The sequence below is a fragment of the Marmota flaviventris genome, chromosome 5, assembly GCF_047511675.1.
Source record: "Marmota flaviventris isolate mMarFla1 chromosome 5, mMarFla1.hap1, whole genome shotgun sequence".
NCBI classification, from domain to species: Eukaryota; Metazoa; Chordata; class Mammalia; order Rodentia; family Sciuridae; genus Marmota; species Marmota flaviventris.
Window position 1 is genome coordinate 13735877 of NC_092502.1, and position 24832 is coordinate 13760708.

General features: G+C 43.2%; 1 protein-coding gene across 6 annotated transcripts in view; it reads right to left on the reverse strand.

Moving 5' to 3' along the window:
* Positions 1-24832, reverse strand: part of Tenm2 (teneurin transmembrane protein 2) — an 892009-nt gene that overhangs the window by 164420 nt on the left and 702757 nt on the right. For 4 of the 6 annotated variants that reach the window (XM_071612002.1, XM_071612001.1, XM_071612000.1 and 1 more), the window contains 3 exons: positions 21675-21802; positions 19548-19551; positions 8669-8874 (listed from right to left, as the gene is read on the reverse strand). In XM_071612002.1, coding sequence (XP_071468103.1) covers positions 8669-8874; positions 19548-19551; positions 21675-21802 — 338 coding nt within the window. The remainder of the gene's footprint in view (positions 1-8668; positions 8875-19547; positions 19552-21674; positions 21803-24832) is intronic. The other 2 variants (XM_027938624.2, XM_027938623.2) reach the window with 1 other exon arrangement.

The following is a 24832-nucleotide window of genomic DNA, read 5'->3' on the forward strand; positions in this document are numbered from 1 at the left end:
CTGTAGTCATGAGAATGCATACTGAGTTTTCTTACATACACAAAAATGTGACACCAAACACTTCATTCGACCTCGTCTCCATTGGTCACCAAACACATTCCATTTGCAGAGATGTCAAAGGAGGAGTACTACGTGCATCTTAGAATCAATGGGAGACACACGAACAATACAGGACTTCAGCCTGACCAGCCCAGCACAGCTAGAGGGACATTTCTGTAAGCACGGTGGTATCTTCATTCCATCCCCAGCATCTCTTCTTAAAATGTTTCCATAATCATCCTCTTGAAAGTGCTGATCTCTCCACCTTCTCTGTTCATTTCTCTACTTGTGATCCACTGGGCACCCTCAGCCAGACCCACATGGGCCAAGATTTCTGTCCTGATCCATTCCAGAGACTTTCCAAAGTACTTTCATTGGCTCTTAACAATTCTTGGTTTTGGTGTGAGCTGTGATCTTACGATGTGGTTTACATTGATGCCGATGCTGCTGGATGTGACTGGGTACCAGGACAGGGTGTCTGATTGCTATGCCCAAGGGCTGCTTTGTGACCCCAATCTGCCTTCATCTGTGAAGTGGGGGTGCTACAATAGAATGGACCTCATAGGGATGACAGGAGGGCAAACTAAGGATCACACATGGCTGGTCCTGGGACACAGCAGCCCTCAGTAGTGACGCCTGGGGTGGTACCATTCTGTGTGGGCAAAGATGCTGGTGTTAAATGGGGGGGGGGGGCTCTCTGAGTAGAGAGCAGTTTCATAAGCGGCCAGATGAATGATGAATGAACATTGGTTTCTTATCATTATTTTTCTTCCTTGCAAAAAACACTCTCACTGAGAAAGGCTTCAATGGACCTCTTGGAAGCTCTTAATTTTGTGAAGATCTTGGAACAAAGCTTTTCCCGACATCTTTGAACACAGATTTGAACTTCTGTAACTGTCACTTATTAGGAAGCCTAAAGATCTGCACTGGGCTCCTTTTTGAATCCAGCCTGATGTGCGTCTGCTCAGATAAAGTCATGCAAGCGAGGATCTTGTGGATCTTGTTCAAGCAGAAGTCCAGGCTCATGGCAGGGTGTAAAACCAGGAGTGGAATTCCCAATGATGGTGAAATGGTCCCCCAAAAGAGATTATTATTAGTTTTTTAAAAGAGTGTTTCAAAATTTTGGTACAACTCCTCCCCTTTTAAATCTAAGACAAGGACCTCAGATATTTTAAGTGACTTAACCTTGAAACAATTATTTTCTCTCACTTCTCTTTCAAGCTGTGGATCAATTTAATTGAAGAGTCTCCACGGCTCATAAAAGAAACGATTAAAGAAAATACTGTTGCTATTCACAACTACTTAAATATATTCATTATGATTTTTTTCCCCTCAAAACTGGGCAAAGAAAACAAGGTACATAAATCAATTAAATCTTGAGAGTGACTGAGATTACAGTCATTATCTATATCCATCCACCGCTTGTTTTACTTAGGATGGCTCAGCCATGGCACGGATTCGCTTTTGGTAAAGAGAGATTGTAAAAATTAAGAGGAGTTTGGAGAATATAGGAGCAAATAACCATGCTTCAACAACTTAAATGAATAAATGTTCAGATCTTGTTGTTTTTGCTTCCTGTGTGGGTTCATGTGTCAGTGTTGGGGGTTGGGGCAGGGGAGACTACCTTAACTTCAGTACCTTACTATAGAGTAAAATAAGTTCTCGAACAACCTAACCCCCAGTCCTATTCTCCTTTCTGTAGCTACATCCACATACACTGTCTAGGGGTTCTACATCCAATGGATTAAGCCATCTGCAGATTGGAAATATATGGGGGAAAAATCACATCTAAATTGCACATGCACATTTTTTTTTTCCTTGTCACTAGTTCCTAAACAATACAGTGTAACAATTTACTCAGCATTTGTACTGAAATGTATTATATGTCATCTCCAGATGGCTTAAAGTCTCGGGAAGGGAGTTCTAGGCACATATTGTGCCATTTTATGTAGGAGACTTGAATGTCCTCGGGTTTTGATATTCTGGAACCAATCCCCCACGGAATTGAGAAATGATGCGCGTGCACACACACACACACACACACAGACATGCATGCATACATACAAACATGCATGTACAGAGATTAACATAACGATGTGGACCTTATATAAATGCTATGTTAATAAACTGTCACTTTTTTCTGTTTTACACTGGGGGTTCTACTTGATATTTCACTTGAAGATGAAGGCCCTTTGCTCAGAGTATTGCAAACGCCTGACTTATGGCACCCCCAAGACTATATTCAGTCTAACCAGGAGATAGGGTGCAGCCCCTGATACATTCTCTCTTCTCGTTCTTTCTCTTTTTTAGGTGTGGTCTTGCTAAGTCACCCAGGCTGGCCTTGAACTTGTGATTCTACCTCAGCCCCCCACCTAGTTGGGATTACAGGATCCATGACCATGCTTGGCTTTTTCTCTTCCCTGTCCTGAATGCCATGAACCCAAGCATTGCCCTTCTCGGGAAACCCTCAGCACCCTCCCAGTGCATGCCCCTCAACCCAGGTCTCCCGTCAATCTCCAGTGTCTCAGGAGGCTTCTCTGAGCTCTCCGGAGGCTGCCCTCTGATTTGGACCGCTGTTGGGATGCCATCAGATAATCATAAGGGGGTCCATTGAGAAAGTCCTTTCCAAAAGCCCTTTCAGTCTGCCAGAGAGGAATCCGATTGGTTTTGCAAGATCTTTCTCTATACTTCAAGGTCTTTTGGGAAAAAAAAATGTTTTTAAAAAATATGCTTTTAAAGGTATGCCTCCCTTCAAAATGAAGTTGAACACCGCCTTAAGGACTTCGACAGATCGCCACAGGATGTGCTGTGTGAGTGGACAGCAGGCTCTTGACCTTGGCTCCATCTTGAACTTCGTTGGAATGGGAGGCCCGGGAAAGCTGACCTACCTAGTATCTGGGCACTGCAAGGGTGGAGAGATAACGGCAAGCTGATAGTCAGGACAGCTGGGCACTCTGGGTCCCAGGAACCCTGTTAGTCCCACCTCTGGCTGAAGCCATGTACAGATTTACTTAGCAGGGCAAGAAAGAAGGGGACAAGAAGAGAAAGAGTTTCTTTTCCAATCATGCTGTGCAGTGGGAAGGGACAAACTGGAGCTGGCTAAGCCAACACCACAAATCACCACCTATGAATGTGCTCTGAAGAAATGCCATTAGGAGAATCTGCTGATGAGGACAAACGGGGAATGCTTGGAGCTCATTCAGTCCAAGTTCACACGTACCTCATCTGCCATATTTGCATATCTTTGGTCTGATCCTGGGGCAATTTGTGGTCTCTGAAGCATCTCCCTGCCATTGGTGGCTGTGTTTCATGTGTGAATAGTTTTGCTTCCCATCTTGTAGAAACAGCCTCCCGTAGTAAATTAGGGGTTGACAGCATCTATCTTACTACCATGCAGTCCCTCGTACCTCCACTTACTGGGAGCTGTCAGAGCTCCGGGCCCACCCTCCGCCTCTAAGTTGCTGCTGAAAGTCACTGGGCTCCTGGCTCCATCAGTCTGAGTGATGAAATAGGCATTTTAATATTTGCTAAATAGGATTGCGGAGAAGGTGAAGTCCCGGCAGGGCTCCCAAGCGGTAACTGCATCTTGTTGTCTCAGGTTAATCATGTACCTAATTTGCCGATTATTGACTTGTTCTCGCAAAGGGTTTTACTTGGCTTGACATATCAGCAGCAATCAGTGAAGAACTGTCAGGCAAACTTGCTCACTGCCTTAACCACCCAAGATTCCGACTTGCAGCAACAGCCTCTGAGATTTCCTTTGATGCCTAGAACACTGTAGCCAGGTCAGATTATTATTTCTTTCCCCCAGTCTGATCTATTTCCTTTCTACAACCAGGGTTCAGCAAATCTGACAGTTTGTAGGATTTCAAATATTTGGTAAGATGCGCTAGACTGCTGCTGTACACACATCATCCTCCTAAGAATTCAAGTTGGTAGGCTAAGAATGGCTCAAGACTGACTTTTTTTTTTTTTTGACTGTGTCTTAAAAAATGCAATGCAGAGTGTCAAAATGTTGCATTTAAAACACAATGTAATATCTACCTTTCAAACTGACAAGGCTTCAAAATTGGTGATACCTATTTTATGCAAGGGTTCAAGTAAATGAAATGGGCATTAGGCAACGCTGCCGGTGGGTAGGAGTATAAATGGTGCAATCTTTCAGGACAATTTAGCAATATGAATAAAACCCATAAGGGTTTATTTTTAGGACACGGATTGAGGAGGCAAAGACCAGCCACGAGGACAGGTATCATAGCATTTTATGTGTAAGTCATTAGGGTTTTTCATTGATATTTCTGGTGTTCTTCCTTCCAGGGACATCTTTAGATTGTACTTCCTGCTCCATTGAAGTTAGGAGGTGACTTGCTTTGGTTAATATGAGAAAGACTTCAAAGAAAGACTTCCAAACAAAATTCATCAGGAATTGGTGTACAGAGGAGCTGGTGATATTCCGGATAGTGAAGCCTCTGTTGGTTTGTGTCCTTGAATGAGGTCTACCTTGAGCAAAGTCCTAATGAACTGAAGAGGAATGTGAACCACTCAGAGCTAGTGACATTCGAGTCTGGGTAGTTCTGAGTTGGGGCTCCTGAGTACAATTTGGGGGCTTAACAGTATCTCTGGCTCTACCCCAGGATGCTGGTAATGATCTCCTCCCAGTTGTGACAACTCCCCAAATTTTCAAATATTACCAAATGACCTGGGGATGGGATTGGGTATAGGCCAAAATCACCCCTGGTCAAGAGCCCTGGATACAGAGTAAACAAGAAATTGCCCTAGTTATTTTAAGCCACCAAGATTCTCAGACTGTGTTTTAATGCAGTGGATTTTTTTAAAAAATAGCAAAAACAATACATTAACATTTAGCCAAAGGGGACTATTTTGAAATGTGGATATTTTTACTTTCTTCTTTGGTTGCTAAAAATTTTCTGCAATACAGATGTAGTTTGTTCTTTAGTAAGAAGAAAATAACTAGAAAATGAATTTATTTTAAAAGTCTATATTTATATAATTGCCTATCTATAAACAGTGCTTGTTAGGGTTACATATACTTTTTTTTTGAGGTGCTGGGGATCAAACTCAGGTCCTCGCACATGATACGCAAGTGCTGTATCATTTAGCTAAACCCCTAGCACCCAATTTTTAAATGCATAATGAATCACTTGTATATAATATCTTCTTTTCACTGTGTTGGTTTATAAAGTGCTTTCTCATTCTATCTTTGTTGTTACGTAATCACAACAATGTCCTGAGGCTTAGGTCACAGGTAGAGAAGGAGACCAAGGCCATGGCAGGTTGAGGGACACATCCAAGGTCACCTGGCTACTGTGAGGCAGGGTTACATTCAGCAGTGCTCTCTTTAGCTCCAGGAATTCCTCTCCTAGATCATGTTGCCTCTGTATCTTTTGTAAAAAACCAGTTTCAAAAACTCAGCTGGGACTGGTTCTGATTCTTGGGAAATTTAAGCAGGTAAAAAAGGATTCTCCTCTGTATTTAATATCCTTGGACAAGGATACTAAACCTTATAGGCATTTGGTCAGAGCATGAGACTCTGTAAAATTTAAACATAACCATTTCATACAACATAGCCAACGGAATCCCCCCTCCCCGTCTCCTCCGCCCTCTCCAGCTCACATGAGTCACCTTGGCTAGACTGCCAATCCCCATAGAACTTATGTTCCTTGATAGGATATGCCAATAGAAATGAGAAATTCTATAATAGTTTGAGACGTGAGTGAGTCACCTATCTCGGTGAAGAGCTAAGCACCGTCTCCTCCAGGAAATGTAGCTCATCAAATGGACATGAACGCAAGTAATGGCAGGGAATGAATTTGGGGATGTGTAAGGAGGTGTTTTCTTTTTTCCTTTCTTTTCTTAAGTAGCGCCCCTATATTGTACCTGTCTTGTGCATTTCAGAGTATCTGCACTGTTCCTCCCTTCGGTGACCCCCCGATACACCCTGAATTCCTAAATTGGCAGCTCCACCGATATCCCAGCACGCATCCGTCTATGCCTATTCATTTCCCTCCCCTTGAGATGTGTGATGGGGCTGTCCCTGGAGCTATTTTGAGAGGATGATCACTAGAACAATCACCAGGTTGGCAGGAGATGGACAGTGTGGTACAGCCACAAAAGAAAAAAGGACATTGTCACTGAGGACTGGACTCCTGATTGTCAGAGCAGCAGGGAAACGGGGTGGAGTATGCTCCTGCCCGCTGTCCACCATCAGTCAGCTGCAGAGTCTTGACTTGTCTTGCTGTAATTATTGTTTTTTTCCAAGACTCTCTTTGCCAAAAGCATGCAAAAGAAGGGCGGAAGGAGAGTGCTTTAAAACAATGTAGGGAGGAAATGTTTCCCCAGCATAGTTTCTTGCAGTCAACTGGCTGAGAGGAAAGTTATGCTCAGCTGTGCCCAGAGGCATGTTCGTGCTCACCCGAATCCTGCCAATAAGCACATCTCACCACTGCAAACCCTGCACGAGGCTCCAGCAGAATCACTGGAGCCTGAAGGTCAAGGAAACCACCGAACAGTCTGCATAACTTCCCGGAGCAGCACCCTGCTGCCCTGCCAGAAGCTACAACAATGCCCCTGGGACTCCTTTCTGCTGAATTCCTGTCTTTTTTCTGGGTGAGAATCTCTGTGGAGAGCAGATGCGATTTCTGTCTGAGGAGCTCTTCTCGGTCAGGGGCTGTGTTAACTCATCTCTGGATAATCAGTGCCTAGCCCAATAAATATCTTTTTGGATGGATGGATGATTGATTACCATTTTACACATTGGTCCCTATAGCATGGGCTGTGTAGGGTAATAAAAACGTACACAGCCCTCCCTGCTCAAAAACGAAAGAGTCCTTTGAGTCCTCATATTGATCATTTCAGGCTATAAAGATGGGATTGCAAATAAGTTTCATCTTGAGAGTCAACACTGGTCGATTGGTAGTGGCTGCCTGGAGAGTTATGTCGGAGGTATTTGTGCACTGGGTCCAGTGAGGAAAAGTACTGTCATTGATTAGCAATGCCTGCCACAAGCTAAGGACAAGGAAAGGGTGGCCCGATAGCCTCACATTTGCCATGGTTTTAAAGCCTTAAATTCTTCCAATTGAATTTTCTAGATGAGTACCTTTCCAATACATGTCAAAGTCAGCTTTGACTGGATATACAGGTTCCCTCTCTACTGGTGTTTTTTCCTAATGTGCTTTATGTTTTGCTGGATTTGAGGGTAAACAAGGAAGAGAAAAGCACGTGGCTTGTCTCAGGACATATAATTATTACTGGAAAAGAAAACCTAGCTAGACAGGTGTTCAATCACCCCAAATGGCATGTGTAATAAAATTTCTACTAGGACAAATTAAACAAGACTTAAGAGGAAAAAAAAAAGTAACCCACAATGTAATCTAGTCTTCTTATTTTTGGTACTGGGAATAATCTCAGCTTCACAGTGCTAAGGACTTCCCAAGGAATTGAGCAGGGGTCCAATCAGAAACCACTGTGGAATCTTGATTTGTTACATAAATTCCCATAGACAGTAGAAGGTTGCCAAGTGATGTTTCAATGAATGAACTCAATAACAAAGAATCCAAAATTAACCTGCAGGGCAAGCAAAGCTAGCTTCACCAGATAGGGATGTTACCTTTTTAAAAAATATGTATGATTTCTGTAACATAAGTGTCGCTATTTTATAATTCAGAAGTTCTAGTACATTCACTGTTATGCCATCATGCCAGCCACCCAATATCAGAGCATGTCCATCATCCTAGGCAAGAAATTCCATCCCTATTAACAGTCAGTCCAATACTCTGGTAAACACGAATCCACCAATCTTCTGCTTTATGGACTTGCCTATTCTGAACAGTTCATATAAGTGGAATCATACAATATGTGGCTTTTTGTATCTGCCTCTTTCCCGCTAAGCATAGTGTTTTCAAAGTTCATGCATGTTGTAGCTTGAAATAATGTTCCATTCCTTTCTAGATCTGAATAATCTTCCATTGTATGGCTATGTCACATTTTTTTCTATCCATTCATCATTTGGACATTAGAGTTGATTATACTTTTTGGCTGTTCTGCTAATGCTGCAATATCCATTGGCATATATTTTATAGAAAACAATGTCTTGCCGGGCATGGTGGTACATGCCTGTAATCCCAGCAGCTCAGGGGGCTGAGGCGGGAGGATTGCAAGTTCAAAATCAGCCTCAGCAATTTAGCAAGGCCATCAGCAATTTAGCGAGACCCTGTCTCAAAATTTAAAAAAAATTAAAAAGGGCTGGGGATATGGCTTAGTCATAAAGCACCCTGGGTTCAATCCCTGTACCAAAATAAGTAAGTAAGTAAATAAATAAATAAATAAAACAAATAATAATGTTTTCAATTCTCTTTGGGCACATAGTAGATGTGGCATTGCTAGGTCATTTGGTCATCCCATGTTTAACTTTGGAAGCATTGTCAACCCCTTTTGGGGATTGAAACACCATTTTTCATGGCTCCTGGCAATTTATAGGGTTCCATCTCTCTGCACCTTTGCCATGCCTGTTACTGTCCAGGCTTTAATGAGAGGTGTCCCCGTGGGTGTAAAGTGGCAGGTGCATATGCATACATTTTTAAACACATAGTTACACGGAACCTGGCCATACCTGGGCATGCGATGGTGGGAGTCCCCTTCTTATATAAACACCAAACAGAGCGTCCTTGCCCAGGGAGATGTTGAACTTTAAGAACTGAGGCTGACTGATGTGAATCTGTGACCTCCAGAACACCCCTGGCGGGACTTCCTGTGTCACCCGCCGACCAACTTCGGCTTCGCCACTGTCTATGCTGCTGTTTTTCAATGACCAGGGCACTGGAAAACAGGAAGAGACATTGAGTCAGTGACAACTATATACATTAGCCGGCTCTACATTTCTGTTTAATATGTCAGAATTATTTGTTTCAATATTAAGATTAAACATATGGCAAGAGTCTCTTGAAGTCACAGCTAAAACATTTAGGTTAAGTAACAAAGCTATAAACTCATATCCCAGAGCATCTAAAATCTTGGCACAAGACTTTCTAAAAATTCTGTGATTACTTTTACCGATCAAATATAATAAGAGCTGGAGTCAGATAAGTACGCGTGAAGCTTTCAACCACCCCAATATGACTGGAATGCAAAAATCATCAACAGGGAAAGGGGGAGGGTGACAGTAAGATGGCTCCATATTTAATTCCTGCAGACTTTCACATTATTCTTTCAAGCACAAATAAGTCCAATAATGACACATTGGACCAAAAAATCAGCACAAATAAATAAAATAACTCAGAAGAAAACGGAGGGCTGATGGGAAGCTGAGCTGGTACTGAGTTAACTCTTTCTCAGAAAGTTACAGGGAGGGGTCCGAGATACTGTGGAAAAGCCATGCCTCTCTCGGGAACATCTCCACATCTCTGCTACGTTATTGGAAATTGCTTTTATTGAAAATACCAGTTGCCTATACTCAGCATCCTTTTGATCTTTAATAACAGGAGTTTGAGAAATAATCGGTTTTGAAAGAGGTGTCTTCGTAACTGTGAACTAGCTGTGTCTCCTACACTTCTGAGAGTGATTTCCTTTACCACCATGGAATTGTGTAAAGCTGGGAGTTGCTAATAGTTGCTCAAGAAAAGAAAGCGGGGCTGGGGCTGTAGCTCAGTGGTAGAGCGCTTGCCTTGCACGTGTGAGGCCCTGGGTTCGATCCTCAGCACCACATACAAATAAATAAATAAAGATATTGTGTCCATCTATAAGTAAAAAAGTATTAAAAAAAAAAAAGAAAAGAAAAGAGAGAGGGTGGATCATATTCCTTATCTCCCAAATGGGAAAAACCTAGTCAGAAATCTGTAGTGTAAAGGTCAATTGCAAGGACTTCAAATGGATTTTGAGCTTGGTGGGTCATATAACACACATATCTTATCACCCGCCTATCTTCTTCAGAACTTCTAAACCAAGTGAAGACAAACAGAAAGAATGAAAGTCGTTCTGCGTCAAGGGTCTTTCTCCTCTGGGTATTGGTCATGGAGGTGGCCCTGCAGTTTGGACACCTTTTCTAACCTGAGTGTGGAGGAAGTTCCCCTCTGTAATGTTTAGAATCTTGAAAATATTTGTTCATATCTGGTCACCACACATTGCAAAGGGTTTGGGATGGTCAGGAGAAATGATAAAATTGACAAAGACCAGTGTGTAAGGTGAACAAACTCGTCCACCTCTGTAGAGCTTGCTCCGCTGCTATCTCGCTACAGCATCAAGACAAGACTCATGTGATCTTGGCCTCAGTTTTCCCATCATAAAATAGAAAGGTGACATTTTTAGTCTCGGAAGCTCTTGCATATCTAAATTAAAAAAGAAAAAAAAACCACAGAGTGACTTGAATGTACAAATTTATTTTCTCCTCTTTTTTTTCCTTTAACACATGGAAGGACAACTCCATTTTATTGTGCTCAAGAGTGGGTCAAATAAGAAGGAAGCAGGAATCCAAGATAAAGTAGGAGAATCACTGGTTTGGATCTTATGAGATACTTCTGACCTCTAGGATGATCAAGTTAGGAACTGAAGTTTGGAAATCTCATTCCACAACATATTTAAGAAAAGAAACACCAGAAGTCCTGAGCAGTTTGGATCTTTAGATGGGGACTGAAGGTTTTATCCCACACCTGAACATCTTAATGCTGGCTAGAGTTTCTACCGGGCGTTGAAACAGACCTGCGGGGGGAGGAATATGTGTCAGTGTTTTAAAGCAGGGACCCCCGACAGAGAAGGCCTGGGTGCGGATCTTGGCTTTGATGCTTCTCTCTGTGTCTCAGTGTCCTCTGGTGTCCAGTTGGGGGCACTGTTACTATTTTTTTGTCTGGTTACTATGAGGAATTACTGAGTTAATCCATGCAAAACTCATAGAATAATTTCTGGCACAAAATAAGTCTTCTTATTATCGCGAAGGCTCTAAGCCCAAAGAGAATGTGGTTTATTGGGGGGTTCTGCTGAAATCATGGCAGGTCCAGGGGGAAATATTTATTATCAGAAGTTGATCAGAAGGTCTGATTACCATAAGTTAGAAATTAATCTTTACTTCAAAATGCTGCTTTTGATGGATACCACCCTGCCCCAAATTAAGATTTTGTGGGAAGGAATATAATCAAAAGGAAACCGTAAGAAAGAGATAGAGGAGGGAAAAAAAAAAAAAACCTCTGAAAAAGAATACTTTGGAGGTCTTTGACAGAGATTAAAAGCCATCCTAGCAACGTGTATGGCAACAAGTTGAAGGAGTGCACTAAAAATAAAAAAGAACTTTAAAGACATCATATCTTGAACCTTAATGAGATGTGCCTGCCTTCATGTCTGCGGGGCTTTCAGGGTTTGCAGGGCCAATGGCAGCATATGACAAAGAGGCAGGAAATTGGCACCCAGGAGACCTCTGAGCTACTGTGGAAACCAACATGAATTCTGATCACATCAAGCCAAATGTGGATGCTGGAGATACACAAGGAGGCTGGCCTCCAGAGAATCTTTGCTCTGGAGAAACTCAGATATGGAGGCTCATAGGTCTGGTTCTTATACTAGTGGGATCTCTTCCCTCTTTTACTAGACTCCGGATTTAGGATACTGAGCTCAGTAAATTGATTACTACTAACATTGAGTACAAGGCACCTTCCCAGTGGCCACCACCCTGAGGTTTCAGATGCTCCCTTCCTTCGTATCCCATCCACCAAAGAGGTGGTGCACCTGGGGTGTAAAGTACAAGTTTTTGGAACCACAGAACGGGGCTCAAATCCCAGCTCTACTTCTTCCACACTGTGTGACCTCCAGTAATTTGCTGAACCTGTCTGGGCCTCCAATCCTTCTTTGTGAAATGAGAACCACAGTAATACTACCTCACAGAATGGGGTAACAAGTGGACCCATAAAGAAGACTCAGTGCAGGGCCTCGCACGTAGTAACAGTAAAATAAATGCTATTTAGTTACGTGGAATGAAATAAAAGAAGGAAAAATGATACAGGAAAGCATCTGGCTTTCTTTACAAAATAAAGGATCTTTTTTTTAAAAAAGAAAACTCTGTGTATATGATAAACATGTATATATATGTGTGTGTGTGTGTGTGTGTGTGTAAGTGTATGTCCACTGAAAGAATCTAATTTTTTTTTAATCAACTTTTAACCATGAGAACAAGCTTAACCTAGGGAACTGGGGCCTGGCCAAGGTCAAGTTCACTGTCACAGCCAAGCTGTCCTTTCAAACATGACACTGTTGCTGCTCCTGTGCAGACCAGACAGGTTCAGCTCTGTGTTGGTGTTTCTGCAACAACTTCACCTCCTTCTGCCTCAGCTGGTAACATGGCTGTTGGCATCTAGAGTGGCTTTTGGTGTTTTCCTCCAGTTCTCCCACTGGACACTGTGCTCCCTGGGGTCAGGCAGAGCTGTGGAGTACTTCAGGGGCCCTGGGCTGAGCGCCTGGCCATCCGTGTGTGCTCTATACCATGCTGCTGAGCAGCAGCCAGCTCCACCTGCCCATCTGGTGGGTATTTTAACTACACAATGACCATGTAAAGGAGCTTTGGAAAGCTGCATGAAAATGGAACTTAGATAAAAAAATAGATTTACCTTTGAGAGCTTATGTGGCATTTACTATTTGAAGAAACTTCCTTATAAAATCTTTTTAAGAGTTATGAAAAAACTTCTAATTTATCTTTTGTGTGAAATAAGAAAATACTTTGGGGAGATGCAATACAGTAGAAAGGTCCTTTAGATTAAGAAACCCAAATCGGGGGCTCTGCCCCTGATACTTAGTGACCTTGAGCCTTTGGTGGAAGGAATGGGTGGGAATGAGCTTTCTGCTGATAGACTTCCATTATCATTACCAAGCAGCTGTGGATTGAGAAGGTCTAGCTCTCAAGGTCTTCATGGCTTTGCCTACAGGAGATATTTGGACTCAAAGGTGTCTTAAGTGGCCTACAGAGGACCAGGAGGGCCATCTTCTCAGTGTGTCCAAGACTGTACGAGACAGTGTGCAGGGGCCAGAGGGGGAGGAAGTGTTAACAGAAAGCCTTTATGGCTGGTTGGTTACAGGTGACTTTACTTTTAATAAACTTGATGCATTTAACATACTGTATCCATACTATTAAATAGCTAGAGACTGCTTTCACAGTGAATTCTCCAGATGTGTGACTACTGCATTAGGCTTTGCAAAAAGGGGTTTTCATTCTGCCCACATATAAGTACACATACATACTGTATCTGTGTGTGTATGTGTATGTACATATATGTAGTACATATATAACTATATATGTATGTATATTTAATTCTCATTTTGAAGTAATTTCAGATTTACAAAAAAAAGAACAAAAGCATCACTAAGAATTCCTATAATCATCAACCCAGATACCACAAATGTCATATATATTGGCTTTATCATTCTCTCTAAATACATATATGTGCATATATATGTATAGTATATATATATATATATATATATATATATATATATATATATATCTTTGTATATGCAGTAGCTCTCTGCATCTGTGGGTTCTATATCCACAGGTTCAAAAAACTGCAGATCAAAATTATTCAGAAAAAATTGAACATGTACTAAATATGTGCAGATTTTTTTTCTTCTCAATATACCTTAAATAATACAGCCTACTATTTCCATAGCATTTGTACTATATTCGTTATTATCATGAGATGATTTAGTGTATATGGGAGGATGTGTTATGTTATATGCAAACAATCTACCATATTATGTAAGGACCTTGAGCACTTGCAGGTTTTGGCCTCTAGGGTTTTGGAAATAATTCCCACAGATACAGAGAGATGATGGTTTTTGAATATATATATATATATATATATATACATACAGATATTTTTTTGTCCTGAAACTTTGAAAGTAATTACCCACAGATCTTCCTTTACCTCCAAACACTTGTTTTTCTAGAAAACAAGGACAATCTTTCTTCAGAACCACAGTACAGATATTAAAGGCAGGAAATCAACACAGCTATAATGTAATATTTAGTCCACACATTTCATCGTAATTTCCTAAGGATTACACTAGTCCTTCTTATAGCAAATGGGAAAAAAGGTCCGGCCATGCCTGTCATCCTAGCGCCAGCACCATGACTCATCCCTAAAAGGACATCATTGTGAGACAAGCAGCAAGGAAACACGTGACTGAGGTTCTGTCTTTGGCGGCAGGGTAGGTATCCTCCTGTGGGGTAGGTGTCCTCCTGTGGGGTAGGTGTCCTCCTGTGGGGTAGGTGACCTCCTATGGGGTAGGTGTTCTCCTATGGGAAAGTCTGGATCTCAAGGGGGCTCTGGAGAATTGGTTTAGCTCAGCTCTAATAACCTCTAGCAAGGTGATTTTGGGCTTATCACCACCCCTCTGTGAGCCTGTGTGGTGTGCTCATCTGTGTAAGGGGCTGCTTCTGAGGATTAAACCATGTGACATGTGGAGACTTTAGGTGCCTCTCCACCTTTCTGCTATGACTGACAGTGCTCCCTTATGTCAACCCTAACCCACGTCCTGGATTTGAAGGGTAACATGTGTGACGGTCTAATTTCATACACAGGCTGCCGGATGTAGGCATCATTAATAAAGGATGGCCAAGGGTGGAGGGGGCCTTAAGGAAATAGGAAGTCATTTTCCAGAGCAGCTGGAATCACTGTATAATGAGGTCAGTCTGCCTGTGGACTGGGAGGGGCAGAGCACAGTCACATGCATTAGGACGCGACGGCCAGGGCAAAAGCACAGGCACACGTTCATTCCTCCAAATGGCTGGTGTTGATGTGCTCCAGCCGCCGCTGTCTTGGGCCGCTCTGTGCACCTGCCTAAGTAAAGAGCAGCCAGATTTTATTTAGTTAACAATGAATAATGAACATCTAGGCATGGCTGGCAGGTCATTCCTTCCTATTTTCATGCAGTCAACAATTATCCAGCATACACTATAGTAATAGATAACCTGATGGTCCACATCAGAGTTAGGGTGAAGGTCATATTCCCATTCTCTCTTATCTAAGAAGCCTGCAGTGCAGGAGTTGAATTGGGGGCATCAGGAGAAGAGGCACTAAGGAGGACCCTGAAATCACTCTGTGGAAATCTGGCCAGTATCCTTGGGTTCTTGGCAATGCCTGGGCATTGTGTCTCGGAAAGCAGGAGGGAGTCCAGCCCACATCTCCCAGAGCTGGGACTTCCACGGCAGACTTTTTCTGTCTCTCCATGAGATGCACAATGAAAAGTGGAGATGGTGATCATTTTGCTCTAAGAAGCAGATGTCTGAGACAGGATGGGTCTGGCTAGCTCATCTCCAGCTTAAAGATGAGATGCCTGTTTTTTTTTTTTTTTTGAGGCAACACTAATGATCAATTTTACAGGATCATTCAACTCTATAACTCTACGGACGACTGCGCATGTAAATGTGAAACTATTGCCTATGTCTGAAACATGTACCTAAAATTTCAACCAGTTAAATAAGACGGATGTCGAGCAAGACGACAGCCTTCCATGGCCACATTAGGAGCTAATCATTTCAGAAAATGTTACCATAATTCATTTATGGAAACAGTGAAACTATTCCCCAAACAAGTGATAAAGTGAATGGACTCCTAGTCGTACAGGGAAATGAGGCCTCATATTAATACTTCCTAACTTAACCCAACTCCAGAGGCACCTCTGCATAAATCTGCCTTGCCGATTATTCTGCCTCACATATTTTTATCTATTGCAAATAAAGTTGAATTCAGAATATTGCTCCAGTCATTACACCTCGTTTCCATTTATTTGGGAATCAGGACAACCATCTGAGTCCGCCGTTTAACCAACAAGAAATTGAATAGATTCTCCTTAGGACCTTAGAGTCACTGTCCAAGAGCACAGCTCATCCAGGTTGCTAAGCCTGTGAGCCTTCAGCTGCTGACCAAGGGCTGTTCTTCAGGAAGCAGCCTCACCCTGGGCTCCTGAACACAGCAGCAGTGATTTTTTTTTTTTAACAAGATCCTTCAGCTCTAGGAACTGAATGTGGTCTTTACATCTTTTGAAACCTCAATTTGTTCCCTTAAAGTGCTACCAAGAGAGTTAACAAATATTCATGCCTCTGACCAGTCCAATGAACTCACTTCTGCATTGATACATCATTGAGTTTATTGGTATTATTAATAGTAGCTGAAATGTATTGAGAAGATATTACTTTCCATGTGATCTCCTGGTGCCCTTTATTCTTTTTTTTCCCCTCAGATGATAAAACCAATGATGGAAGTTAAGTGACTTGCTTAAGGTCACACCGATTTTCAGTGGTGGAACTGGGATCAAAAGCTTCATCTGGCAGACCCCAAGCCCCCAAATTTAACCACTACGTGATCAGACAATGCACTGCATATAAGGGATATGCAGAAGTGTGAATCCAGAGAGCAGATCTCTGGGTGTGCAAGCCGACCATGAGAAAAATGGTGGACAATGAGATCAGGAGCAAATTCAGTGGGAAGGGAAATGGATCTAGTTATTCACACCCACGTCAACCACAATAACACCAGGAAAACAGAAACCATGAAACCCAGAATAGGGCTGTGGGTGTCAGTCGGAAGCACAAATCCACTAGTGCGATGCACTTGAGTGGTACCCATCTGTAGCAAGGGTAGAACCACACAATCTCCACAGTGAGAGGCGTTACTATGTCGGTGTGCAGGCTGCTGCGGTATCTGCCAGTAGACGTGCGGTAATGTAATGTTTGACTCAAACATAATGACCCCTTGTCCTTCTGGGAACTTCACTGACTTTGGAAAAGCCCCATGCAGGGAAGTGATCATTTTGAAACTCTGGGCTGTGTGAATCGAGCGGCTGACTGACGGGAGCCAGAGGAAGAATTACCAACCTCCCTGCTAATCTGGCTCCTAGTACCACGCATTAAGCCAACTAGTAAAAATCATTATGAAGTTTTTGCTGAAAGGGCAAGTGTAGGAAAACATGTTTCTAAACAGAATAACAGTCTTTGCCATTTTTTCCAACTTGCATACCATCTGGAAATTCTGATTTTTTTTTCAAAGGGTAGGAAAGAAATGTGCTTCAGGCACAAATAAATGTTTACAGCTGAGTTATAAACCGAGAATGGTAGGGCTTAAAACAGACAGGCTGGCAGTCATGAAGCTCAAGCTGCAGAGAGACAATGCTGTGGGGAGCCGGCCAACCTGTTCTACACACATCGGCCCTTTTGAACGGGAAGTCCTGCTTCCCACTGACCTCATCAAGCAAATGCTTGGGAGGAAATCCTCACGGGGGGGCTCGTATCAATTCTTCCAAGGTAAAGGAAAGAAGATGAAGGGGCATTATCGTCTGTCTTGACACTAGGAAAGCAAACTTCCCTTTTGGAAAGCATGACATCTCATAGGAAGTGGCAGCCCACAGAGACTTGTTAAGTGGACCATTGGAGAGAAGTCATGAGGACGTCAGTTGACAACATCAAAGATCCATAGGTTGTTGCTTATTAAGTGCATGTTCCCACGTGCAGTGTTTGACAAGATGATCTTGTTTGTGCAGGACAGCACGTTTATGAGGGACTACCATTCCAGAGATGAGCAACTGGAGGCAGAGAGAGAAAGAAGGACCTGCATGAAGTCACACAGTCTCCAAGAGAAACCGCTGATGTTTGCATCCAGCCAGACCAGCAATAGCATCTTATATTCTAGGTAATTTTGCATTAAAAGACCCTCGAGAATGTATCATAACCAGTGCTTGGTGAGAAGGAAAAACTGATGTATTGGGAGTTTGAGCTCCTCTCCCTGGTCTCCCACAATTTGTGCATTTATTGGAAAAGTAGAAGTGGGTTTGGAAAAGACACAGGACAAGTCATCAATTTTTTTTTTTTTTTTTTGGTAAAGGGTCAGGTAGTAAATATTTCAGGCCTTGTGGGCTGAAGTAGCCTCTGATGTACTGACTGAGCTCCACTGTTGTAGAGAAAAAGCACAGCGGCAAACATATGAGCAGATGTGCATGGCTGTGCTCAGAGAGAACTGGAGCTACCATCACAGGCAGCTGGGTAGAGGTGGTCACTGAGTTGGGGTTGGCTGACTTCTGACACTTTGAATGTAAAATGAGTCGTAAGTTCTGAGGCTAATCCATGAAATACTACTTGGGAATTTATTCTTTCTTAAAATCAGCGACCAATTGGGTACCTATGCTGTGTGCCTCTTTAATGCTCTTGTGTACCTTGCCTCGAAGCCCACCCCATCAAACTGGGATGACTTTTATCATCCGAGCAGGTCAGAATACTGTATTGACTCTTCATTCTCAAGGCTTATCTAATCCCAGATCTACAGAGAAAGCGCTCCGTGTCCTCTTAATGAAGATGTATGAGTTCATTCCTTCGAACATAGAAACCCACACGAGACGGTGAGCGGCTCTGGCAGTGTTGTGTGCCGCTTCTTCTGGATGCGAAACCCAACAACCATCCATGTTAAGGTTTAATTGAAAGTGAGCGGAGGGAAAAATAAGCCATGGACAACGACAAATGGAGAAGGGAAAGGAAGACAAAGCCCAAAGAACATCCTCTCCCAACTAATTAATCAAGTGCTTTGTTTCCACTAACATATCCACGCGTGGAGGCTGCCCTGTCGATTAGACGCCCTTCCAAACCTGAGCAATGTAAATACTCCTCAAGACCAGGCAATGAATTCTCCATCGATGTGCCATCTTAGATGGGACTCACACGCCTGTGTTTTGCTTACATTTTAATTTACTCCTGCTGGATACTTACCCAGTAATTGCTTAATAAGATTAACCTCCCTGGCAATGTGTGGTGAATCTTGATTAAAACATCGGCGTGAAGGATTATTGTATACCACAAAAAAATGGAGGGGGTGTTATTTAATTAACTTATTGCCAATATGTCTTGATTGTCTCTTTGAAACACTGGAAAAGTAGTCGATTGGCATCGATTCAGGTTATCTAAATGTATGGAATTGGGGAGCGGAAAGGAGGGAGGTCACTGGGTTGAGAAATTCTAGTCACATTCCCTAAGAGTGAGGAGAGCATGAGGACACTGTAATCTTTCCAGTCATGTGATAAGACAATCTATAAAACAAGAAGAGATCTGACATCCTCAGTCATTGGAAGACTACTGTTTTGGTATTGGGAAAGGAAGGGTCTGGATTTATATAATTGAAAATTTTCACCCTTTTTTTCTTTTACCTTTTTTTTTTCTAAGTATCTTATTGACCAACACATTGGGCAATGATTTAGCAAACATTTTATCTGTCTCATAACTCATTTGGAAAGCATCTGAACTGGTGATGTTACACGACTTGCACAATATTTTTAAAAGCGTGTTGTGTGGGAGGGGAAACTTCTAGTGGTTCCAAAGACACAATGGAAAGTGTTTCCTCATTTGTTAATTAATTAATTAATCGATTTTTTTTGATGTTGTTGCAGATGAACAGAAAGCCTTTATTTTATTTGTTTATTTTATGTGGCGCTGAGGATCGAACTAGTGCCTCACAGGGGCTAGGCAAGCACTTTGCCACTGAGCTACAGCCCCAGCCCTCATTTGTTAATTCAGAGGAGCCCATTTGTAAGGCATGTGGTCTGAGATGAGTTTTCTTCTGTTTTCTGACCATGATGACGGGGGATGTCACAGGGGAGAGGAGCCTGGAAATGGAGCTTAATCCCCAGTGGAGGGGTGGCTACTTTAATTGATGGGGATCTGTGCAGATCAGTGATTTCCATTTGTGAAGGACACTATTTAAAAAGCATTTGTACATAACTTCAGAACGCAGACACACCAAATGCATTCCTGTGCCTGATGATAAAAGATGCACATTCATTTTTAAATGTGTATTCTGCATTTTTCTGAAAGGACGGGGTGCTGACTTGTGGATTAAGGGATATTAATGGATAAGATGTGGCAGAGATTCTCTAAGCAGGTTCCAAGAGCAGCTCCGTTGACACTCTAGACTCCAGAGAGGGGAGATTCTTTATCACGGGGGCCGTCCTGTGTGGAGCCGGGTTTTTACAGTATCCCTGGCCTCTCCCTGCTAGATCTACCTCCTGCAATTGTGACAATTGAAAAACTCTTCAGACATCGCCAAATGTCTCCTGAGGGGCGAAAATATCCAGGCCAAGAGTCAGTGCTGTAAAGGAAACTGAAGAAAGGGATGGTGTCAAGTGCCGGAGGTGAATGGATTTCCAATCTGAGGCCAATAAATTTGACTCTGGGCTTTTTGGTCAGTTAAAGCAGAACATGGTCAGTTAAGGCAAAGTATACTTTTCATTCTGAGGTTGAATTTTACTCAGTTGATAATGGGAAGCATATTATTTCATCTGCAGATAAAACTTTTTCATGCTTACTTAAAGGTAATTTAGTGGTATGATTGTGACAGATGAGAACCCCGTTCTTAAAGACTAGATAAAAAGAAAAGTCATAGCTGAAGCTTCAGAACAGCTCTTGGGAGAGAGTAACCTACAGACCACTGGCTTCTCAGGATGGCTAATGCACATTTCTGAGGGTAGAGAATTCTGGAATCTTCTCTGAGGAAAACAACTGATCTATGGAAAGCACCAACATCTTGCCCAAAGGTGCAAAGGGCACAGATCTGAGTTTAAAGCTGCACCTGCCTACTTGTTTGCTTTGGAGTAAGTTTCTAGAACATTCTGGATCTCAGCTTCTCAGAGATGATTTCCCTCCTTTAGAGCTGATGAAGTTACAATGCTAAGCCTGGTGTGCAACAAGTGCCTAATAAATGTTCCTTCTTTCCTTTTGGAAATATCCCTGTGGTTATTTTAAGAAATGGAGGGAGGGTTGAACTGGTTATATATTCTAAGAGGCAAATTCTGTGTTTGGAGTAACTCTGCAATACAACCTCTCCTGTTTGTGATTTCCATCCTGAATTAAGCAAACCCCAACACCGCCAAGCCCTGCTTGTGGCGCCATTGGCTGTTCTTGTCTTCTAATTGCTCCACGTTCCCACCGCCCTACAGTTCTGTTTTCTCTCCTCCTTTTTAGCACCTTGTTAGCACCTATTTTTTTTTCCTCTGCAAGAATACAGTTGCCTGATTGCTTCAATAAACATTTCTATTGTCCCCTTCACTGTTCTGAGAAGAGAGGCTTTGTTGCCGAGTTGTCAAAACTCCTTTCTATTCTCCCCCAAAGCAGAACAGCTCTGAGCCTGTCTCTTGCATGCCAAGCCAGGCGTGCTTGTTCCCCAGGGAGGCTGTGTCTCTCCTCTGGGAGAGGGACCCAGTCTAGTGGCATGTGCGGCCTGCTGCTCCCCGCCTTCTGATTAGGCGGGACTTTCTCCTGCTGCTGCTGCTGCTGCTGCCGCTCCAGCTGCTGCTGTTGCTGTTGCTTCTGCCCAGGCCTTGGGATGCTTTCAAGTAGCTCTAGACCTTGCCAGTCGCTGTAGATAGCATAGGTATGCACATTGCTTGGAGCAGGCACTGAGCCAGCTCCAAGTGACTCCAGCCAAACACAGCTAACAGACAGGAACAGCAAACAGCTTTTAACGGGGGCACCTATGAAAGGCAGCAAATTTTTTTCCTTCCCCTTTCTTTTCCTTTTTGCATACCTTCCAAGATTTGGATTAAAAAACCTGAACCAGCTGGCGAGGGCTCTGAAATTTCCTGTGACCTCGAGGGCAAGCAGCAGCTGGAACCTCACCTTTGCCTCCAGATGGCAATGTTGCCCCATCATCGTTTCCTGGTAAGCCGGTCCTTATCCCATTGTTAAAGGTGTGTCCATCTGCCGGCTGGAGTTGCCAATTGAGTCCGAGCAGATGCATTGCTGCAGGAGAGACAAAGTAATGAAAATATGAATAGATAATTCAGCAATGCAAATGTCAAGGGGGAGGGCCAGGTGCCTTTTTTTCCAAGCGATTGCCTTTTAAGGAAACTTGCAGTTCAAAAATGGCTTGCCCTGGGCCGCAGGGATTAGCTAAATACAGAAAGCATGTCAATCTGAGTGGCTAGGTCTCCTTTTCCTTGCCGCAGCTCAAAGCCTCAGCAGGGAGGATCCCTCCTGGTGGACGAGGAGGGAGGAGAAGGCGAAGCCTAGATCTCCCAAAGGGTGCCTCCGCAGAGGTGGAAACGCCCCTTCGGAAGCATGGTGACGGGGACACTCCATCACATCCCTCTTTTCCGGCACTCTGGAGGCAATGGAGTTAGACTAGTAGTCCAGGGACTTTGACAAGGATGGTTTCTCCCAAACTACTCAAGATACAACTCAGCTTCAAATCGAGGCTATGCAAATAGCACCCACCTGCCAGTCCCTACTACACCTGCTCTCACATTCCCACACAGCCAGCAGCACCCAAGGTGGATTGGTCCATTTGAAAGCCTGCCTTTCCCTTTTTCAAATTTTAGAAATATATTATCTCTTGCACCATTCTTCATGATAAGTGGATCCCTTTCAGAACATTGTGGAAAAAGTTTAGGAGTGGGGGCGACGATGATAGAATGGAGTCCTTTCCTGAAAAACAGCGCTATTCTCTCTCCCCCGGAGCATGGAATGGGACAAAGTGATCCAGAGCACTGCCTGTTCTTCACCTGGGAAACAGGCGTGTGTGTTTGCAGAAGTCTTACTTCCATGTGCACCTCGAACCTCCAAAGAAACTTCTGGACTTTCTGTTACTGTGCCCCAAAAGGACCCCCCCCAGCGGGTTTAGCTCAGCACCCCCTGACCACCATGCCTGATGGTTCTTGGCAAGGTGTTTTCACTGAGTAGAGTGAAAGGCAAATCCCAAGCACCTGGATTCTTTCAAAGCTCTTATGGAAGAAATGCTTCATTTGTGAATAAATAAGAAGTTCCTTCCCTGTGTATTTCCCATCTAAACAATAACCGCGCCTGTCTGCCTGGTGTTTCAATGGACACAGGTTGACGCTGTTGCTACGTTCCGGGCTCTGCGGGAAAGAAAGGGCTGTTGACAGGGGAAGCTTCCGAGTTTGAAGCGGGGATGGGAGAAACAGTTAACCACAGGAAACACAATTAACAATGCTTAGGAAATTGTTCACATGGCAATTAATTCTGCATGCCTACCACCACTTAAAGTCAGGCTGCATCCTATTAAGGTTAAAAACCTATCTTCAAACAATACAGCTCAGATAGATGGCTGCAGATTTGCAGATTAGGGCGGAGAGGTGTGTGTGTGTGTGTGTGTGCGCGCGCGCGTGCTTTTCTCTTACGCGCTTTACCATCTCAGAACCACATTTTCTTCCTCTGCGTTACTCTGAAGGGTTCAGCCTGCTGTTGCAACTTTTTGAGATGATAAATACTAATAAGAATAAGTGACATTTACTGTACACTTTCTGTCAAGGTAACACCTAATTTTCTCCTGCAGTTTATCCATTCTATGTAGGTCACTTACTTGAAGAGACCAGATTCTATTGCCTCAAATAATGACATATTTTCACCATACAGAGGTCAGGAAATGAGAACTAATCGTGGTGGCTTTGAGATAACGATAGCTTCTGATTTGTAATTACCAGGTGATGGGAGCCAAGGAATTAGCTATTTTCAAATGATTTTTTTTTTTTTTTAAAGATGCTGGTGGGTTCTTGGGGCCTGCCTGGGCCAGCCACTGCCATGCTGAAGATGCAGCCCTTTGGAGGAGGGTCTCTGTGAGTCAAGGTACATGCGGACAGGTGACAGGTACCAGCTGCATTTGGGGCCAGCCGCAACCAAGCTTTGACGGTCACATCTGTAGAAGGAGGCAGTAGCGCCCCCTGCAGGCAAAGACATCAACCTCCCCCAGGAACCACCCATGGGGAGCTATCATCAAAACTGTGGTCCTCTTGCAGTGCTCAGTCTTGTCACCAGGGGACAGAGCACATTGCAAGGATACACTCTGGGAGCACAACAGACCCTAATCCAACTGAACATAAAGGGGATCTCCCAACACTGCGTCCTCTGTGGTTTCAAGGTCGCCTCCCTTCCCCCTCCACCACCTCCTTTGGTTTTGTTTGGAGTTCTACAGTATCTTTTAACTTTTTTTTTTTTTTAAATGTATCCTGAAAACAAGAAAACCAAAGACAGGGTGCAAAGGGTTTGGGTCAGAGTATACGAGTGACTTCACAGACAACTCCCAGAAGTGAAAAGAGAACTCAGGAAGTGAGATGGAGATGGGGAAGTGGGGAAAAGCCAAATCTGGCGAGCAGGAGACCCGTCCTCCCAGCAGAGGCAACGCGACAAAAATGAAACTCAAGTTCAGGCATATTTCCTGTTGTTGGACTGAACGGTAAGTAAATAAGTGAGAATTATATCGGGGGTACAACCACCTTCTTGTTGTTTGGGGGTGTCTGAAATAGGATTTTGTTGGCACTGATTTTTTTTTTCCCTTGATCAGCCATTCCTTGTCTTTTACTTGAGTAAGAAAATGAGACTATCTTTCTGGCCTGTGGGAACGGACTCAAGGGTCCTTAGGATAAAGACCCAGGGGAGCTGGGAAGTAAATGAGTTTTCTGACTAATGAGAATTCTGCTTCTTATTCTGCTCCCGATTTGTTCTATGGGTTCGGCTGAGAAATCAGCCTTTCAATCAATCTCTCCCTTTACCTTTTGCAAAGGTTTCTGTCACAGGTGGAACAAAAGTTCCTGAAAGCCCAGAGAGAGGTGAGGCACCTGTATGCCCCAGAAAATCCAACAGGGCCTTACACCTAAGTGCATCCAAGTTTACCAGAATAGATAATGGTACATGGGGGAAAACTTGGAAGCCTGCCTTGCGGAGCAAGATATGCTCGTAAATAAAAACACATAATACAAGGGGCAGTGGGTGAGATAAAATGGCACTGGTAGCAATATAGACTAGTTTGCAAAAGAA